Source organism: Bufo gargarizans, chromosome 7 (genome assembly GCF_014858855.1).
Source record: "Bufo gargarizans isolate SCDJY-AF-19 chromosome 7, ASM1485885v1, whole genome shotgun sequence".
Taxonomy (NCBI): Eukaryota; Metazoa; Chordata; class Amphibia; order Anura; family Bufonidae; genus Bufo; species Bufo gargarizans.
In genome coordinates this window covers 187,601,184-187,607,424 of record NC_058086.1, presented here as the reverse complement: position 1 = coordinate 187,607,424, position 6,241 = coordinate 187,601,184, and the positions used below count along the sequence as shown (strand labels likewise).

Below are 6,241 nucleotides of genomic sequence, written 5' to 3'. Positions count from 1 at the left end.
TCCATGTATCCGTGGATCCGTAAAAACCAGGACCTCCACATCCAGCATGTTCACCTCCATGATCGTCTGAGACCAGCCACCCGGACAGCTGCAGCAACAATCGGTTTGCATAACCAAAGCATTTCTGCACAAACTGTCAGAAACCGTCTCAGGGAAGCTCATCTGCATGCTCGTCGTCCTCATCTGGGTCTCGACCTGACTGCAGTTCATGGTCGTAACCGACTTGAGTGGGCAAATGCTCATATTCGATGGCATCTGCCACGTTGGAGAGGTGTTCTGTTCATGGATGAGTCCCGGTTTTCACTGTACAGGGCAGATGGCAGACAGCGTGTGTGGCGTTGTGTGGGTGAGCGGATTGCTGACGTCAACGTTGTGGATCAAGTGGGCCATGGTGGCGGTGGGGTTATGGTATAACGAACACAGGTGCATTTTATTGATAGCATTTTGAATGCACAGAGATACCGTGACGAGATCCGGAGGCCCATTGTTGTGCCATTCATCCATCACCTCATGTTGCAGCATGATAATACACGGCCCCATATTGCAAGGATCTGTACACAATTCCTGGAAGCTGAAAACATCCCAGCTCTTGCATGGCCAGCATACTCACCGGACATGTCACCCATTGAGCATGTCTGGGAAGCTCTGGATCGGCGTATGCGACAGTGTGTTCCAGTTCCTGCCAATATTCTGCAACGTCACGTCTAAGGCACACCTGTGCAGTATTCATGCTGTCTAATCAGCACCTTGATATGCCACATCTGTGAGGTGGGATGGATTATCTCGGCAAATGAGAAGTTCTCACTAACACAGATTTAGACAGATTTGTGAACAATATTTGAGAGTAATGGGCCTTTTGTGTATGTAGAAAATGTTTCAGATCTTTGAGTTTAGCTCATGCAAAATGGGAGCAAAACCGAAAGAGTTGCGTTTATATTTTTGTTCGGTGTATATATGTTTGGCTCTCTGCTATGTACAGAACTCCCATAGAGATGAATGGAGCGGCAGTGTGCATGCTCAACAGGAGTACTGGCGATTTGGCAGAATGCATGGTCCGTGTTTTTGTGATCATCAGTAGGAGCCCCACTGATCTAATAGTTATGCCCTGTCCTGATTATCAGATTACACTTTTAGGGCCCATTCAGACGGCCATACTGCTTTGCGGATCCGCAAAACACGGATACCGGCCATGTGAGATCCTCAATGGCCGCAACCATAATAAAAAATTTATATTCTTGTCCGCGATCTTTTCAGCTGAGCCACGGATCAGAACCACGGATGCGGACAGTACACGGTGTGCTGTCCGCATCTTTTGCGGCCCCCATTGAAATGAATTGGTCCGCACCCGTTCCACAAAATTGCGGCACAGAGGCTGACTCATTCATACGGCCATCTGAATGAGCCTTTAAAGGGGAATAACACCCAAAAATATTCCTCTTCTTTTCGCTGAATAGGTAATAAATGTTAGATTATTGGCGTCAGGCCACTGGACTCCACGGATCTAATATTTTGTTTTAGTGAATATAGGGGGGCTGAATATATATCACACAGGGGGTTATGCTCCGGCTATGGGGCTAGCTTTCTAGTACAGCAGTTGTACTTTGTGTACTGGCTCTGAATCAGTGAAACCACAGGCGGGATACCTGACAATAGACACCTTTGTCAGGGACACACCTCGGCTTTCTTATTGGGACTGGAATTAGGGGGCGGCCGCTGAGCCATGATGTGATACTGTATGTATTCTAAGGAGAGACGGACCTTCATATTAGTAACTATTGACTCCGGTCATTATACTGAGGACAAGATAACTACTATAATTGTGGCCTGAAGAAGGGCAGCGTAAAGAACCCACCGCACCGAGGACACTGGGTCATGGAAGGGATCATCGGTCGTGTATTTACTGGAAATAACCTGCAGATAATATAGAAATCGCTGTCTTCACTGGTAGATCAGATTGTAAGGGCCGACATGTGGAGTTTATTCACTTATCTCTATATTTTTATATTATTTTTATGTTTCTATGTTCTTTGAAGACACAATAATTGGAGCAGTGATTTGCTGTGACTGGAGCGATGGACTGTACAGCTGGAAAAGAGGGAGGGAGCAATAGGTTACACAATTAAAGGGGTTCTCCAGGCTCCAGACATTGATGACCTGTCCTCAGGATGGATAGTCAGTATCAGATGGGTGGGGGTCGGACACCCAGCTCGATCACCGATCAGCTGTTTTGGACGGAAATTAATGTGTCCCACTTTTGGACGGACATTCCCTATTTATGATCCAAATCCCTCTGTACTTCTAGGTGAGAATTACTTTTTTTTTATTTTTTATTACAGGTCTTCTCTATTAAGAGGGCAGCACTGCTGCAAGGGGCAGGCAGTAAGGGAGAAACATTATTGTAGGGGGCAGTACCACTGCAAGGGGGGCAGTAAGGGGGAAACATTATTGTGGGGGGCAGCACTACTGCAAGGGGGGGCAGTAAGGGGGACACATTATTGTAGGGGGCTGCACTACTGCAAGGGGGGCGGTAAGGGGGCAACATTATTGTAGGGGTATGCACTACTGCAAGGAGGGGCAGTAAGGGGGAAACATTATTGTAGGGGGCAGCACTACTGCAAGGGGGGGGAGTAAGGGGGCAACATGATTGTAGGGGGCTGAACTACTGCAAGGGGGGACAGTAAGGGGGAAACATTATTGTAGGTGGCAGCACTACTGCAAGGGGGGGCAGTAAGGGGGAAACATTATTGTAGGGGGCAGCACTACTGAAACGGGGGGGGCAGTAAGGGGGGAAACATTATTGTAGGGGGCAGCACTACTGCAAGGGAGGGCAGTAAGGGGGAAACATTATTGTAGGGGGCAGCACTACTGCAAGGGGGGCAGTAAGGGGGAAACATTATTGTAGGGGCAGCACTACTGCAAGGGGGGCAGTAAGGGGGCAACATTATTGTAGGAGGCCGCACTACTGCAAGGGGGGGCAGTAAGGGGGCAACATTATTGTAGGGGGCAGCACTACTGTAAGGTGGGCACTGAGGGGGCAATATTATTGTCAGAGGGCACTAAGGGGCATTCTATCATGTGGGGACTGGACAGGATGGGGCAGGTATAGATACGTATTGGGTTACGGTAAGGCTACATGATAACATCAAGATGCAGAAAAGTTGCACGACACAAAACTATGTGGACTTGTGGCACAACACGTCCTTGTGTAACCGTACCCTTACGGTTAGAGGCATGGCTTAGTGTGAAAAAAGAAAATTGACAAAGTGCGCCACACGCACCACTGCTGTTATCCATCCTTGGGCTTTTCAAAAGTTGGGAGGTATGGTGTAGGGTTGGAAGCAGAAGGGCCCATTAATTGTGTAGCTTCTGGACCGCAGCACACTGCATGGTGCCCGGCGCCATAGTGCCCAGCTGAGTGGTGGAGGTGGCGGGTGTCAGACCTCACCATCCTGATACTGATGACCCTTCTGGAGGAGATTTCACTCCTAGACCCAAAGCCCATTTCCCCTGGCCGCCCATGATGAAGGTTCACCTCAATACTTCACAGTAGCTACTCGTAGAGCAGATCGCATATTATAGTCTTTCCCCTTGTATGAAATGTGCTGCCGATGGGGTACATTTTGCCCGTCCTTACCTTGAAGCTGGCCATACACATGCAGACTTCCCCTGTAAGGCCTCTTTCACACTGGCGTGTGCGGCCCGTTTCCGTATTGCGGGCCGCAAAACACTGGCGCCATTCCGTGGGCATTCCGCATCACGGATGCGGACCCATTCAACTTTCCCTCAATGGCAGATAGTCTAAGGCTACTTTCACACTAGCGTTTTTTGCGGATCCGTCATATATCTGCAAAAACGCTTCCGTTACCAGAATACAACCGCATGCATCCATCATGAACGGATCCGGTTATATTATGTCTTCTATAGCCATGACGGATCCGTCTTGAACACCATTGAAAGTCAGTGGAGGATGGATCCGTTTTCTATTGTGTCAGAGAAAATGGATCGTCCCCATTGACTTACATTGTGTGTCAGGACAGATCCGTCTTGCTCCGCACCACATCGCGGACTGCGCTATTCTGCCCGCGATGGGGACGCGCAACCAAATGGAACGGAATGCATTCCTCTTCATCCGCTATTAAGATCTTATGACGGATCTCAATAGCGGAATTGAAAACGCTAATGTGAAAGTAGCCTTAAAGAGAACCTGTCACCGGGATTTTGTGCAAAGAGCTGAGGACATGGGTTGCTAGATCGCCGCTAGCACATCCGCAATATCCAGTCCCCATAGCTCTGTGTGCTTCTATTGTGTAAATAAACAGATTTGATACATATGCAAATTAACCTGAGATAAGTCTTGTCCCTGACTCATCTCACATACAGGACTCATCTCAGGTTAATTTGCATATGTATCAAATCGGTTAATTTACACAATAAAAGCACACAGAGCTATAGGGACTGGATATTGCGGATGTGCTAGCGGCCATCTAGCAACCCATGTCCTCAGCTCTATACACAAAATCCTGGTTACAGGTTCCCTTTAAAGTGTAACTGTCATTCTTTTTTTTTTTTTTTTTTTATGTATAGGGGCCCCTCGGAACCAAACCCGAGTTCGGGAAATGTTTTTTCACGGTATAAATCAATTTTTGAAGTTATTATGCGAAGTCTCGCGAGACTTCACGAAGTAATAACTTTAGCTCATCGGAGCCAATACATTCTAATACTGTACAGAGCGCTCGCACCTTACAGTAAAGTTTTATGCAAATCGACTTCGGATGTTTCATCCAAAATAAATTCGCTCATCCCTAGCTGTGACCATTCATGTCAATGGAGCTGGGCTGCAATACCAGACACAACCCATAGACAGGTAGGGCGCTGTTCCTTTAAGAAAGCAGCCTTTTTTTTAAATTCATTTTTCTAAACATCCCCTTTAATTCATGGACCGCACACTATAACTCCCATCATCAGACTGAAAAGAAAAATAAATCTGAATGACCCTGTGGCTACCTATACGGTCCTGTACTGTAGGGAGGCACATGGCGTGGGCTGTGATACAGCAGGGTCCCGGGGGATGGAGCTGTCAGCAGTCGGGGGAGGCTCCGGTACAATCCAGGCGGGCGCGGGTGTCACGTGACTGGCAGCTCTCGTAGAAAACACCGCGGACGAGGGAGAGCTCTGCAGTTCCCCTTCAGCCGCAGGCAGAGCTCGTCGTGCGCGGTGCGGACAGCAGGGGGCGCGCTCATGTCACAGAGGTGGTTTGACCGGGTGCGGGTACCTGATACCGCGGGCACCGGGATGCACAGGGCCATGCTGGTCAAGTCCGGTAAGCGGGGGGGCTTTATGCCGTAAGCAGCTCGTTACCGGGGGTTTGTAAGGACGTGTACATGCCGTGCTGCTGCTGCAGAGCTTCTACGCAGATGGAAGGAGATGGTGACTGAAAGCTCAGCACCCAAGAGGTTCTGCAGCAGCTCCGAATGCTTTTTTCCCCCTCTGTGGTCTGCAGTGTGGGGGGCTCTCTACATGTAATGAAACTACAGCTCTCAGCATCTCCTGATGATGGAAGCAGCAAATGAGGGCTTGCTGGGAGTTATAGTATCAGCGCCCAGCATGCCTTGAGAGCCACAGAGGGCTTGCTGGGAGTTGTGGTTCTACAAGCATCAGTGTATCTAATGTGACCTCTGAAATAGAGAAAGTAACCAGTATTGTGTCCTTGGGGTGTCTATGTATGTATGCCGTCACCGTGACGGGCCCCATAGGTTGTCACCCAGCTTTCCTGGAGTCTGATAGAGCTGCCAGTTTATACCGCCGACATCTTCTGGTCCCCTGTAGCGGCGTCAGATGGCAGATTTACCATTCAAGTAGCATTCTGGGTCATGCCCGCATGGAATTTGGGTGTTTTTGACAACTTGGGACGTACACCGAAGGGAGAACCCAATGCGATTGTCCGGACCGCTCATCGTATGAGGACGCCTGCACGCGCTGCGGAGGCTACGGCAGAACTTTTCCTCTGAACGGGGCTCGCAGGAATCCACGTGTTCGCCGTGTTCAGATGAACGCAACTGATTTACAGTCGCAGGAATTTCTTCAACAAAATCTGCAGCGTGTGAAAGCGCCCCAACACCCGGAACCCCCCGAAACGGCAGTCCGTTGGCTCCGCGCGGCCAGTGAGATACGTGTTTATTTATTTTTTATTGCTGGAGGAAATCGTGACTTGAGGAGAGACGAAACGTACAGTATCTCGCCG

The 6,241-nt window shown here is 49.2% G+C and overlaps 1 protein-coding gene across 1 annotated transcript in view; it reads left to right on the top strand.

Annotated features, from left to right (window-relative positions):
* Nucleotides 1-5,195: 5,195 nt before the first annotated feature.
* FAM107A (family with sequence similarity 107 member A) overlaps nucleotides 5,196-6,241 on the top strand; it is a 57,050-nt gene continuing 56,004 nt past the window's right edge. Inside the window, exon 1 of the mRNA XM_044301603.1 lies at nucleotides 5,196-5,320. Within this exon, the coding sequence (XP_044157538.1) occupies nucleotides 5,239-5,320 (82 nt within the window). The 5' untranslated portion in view covers nucleotides 5,196-5,238. The remainder of the gene's footprint in view (nucleotides 5,321-6,241) is intronic.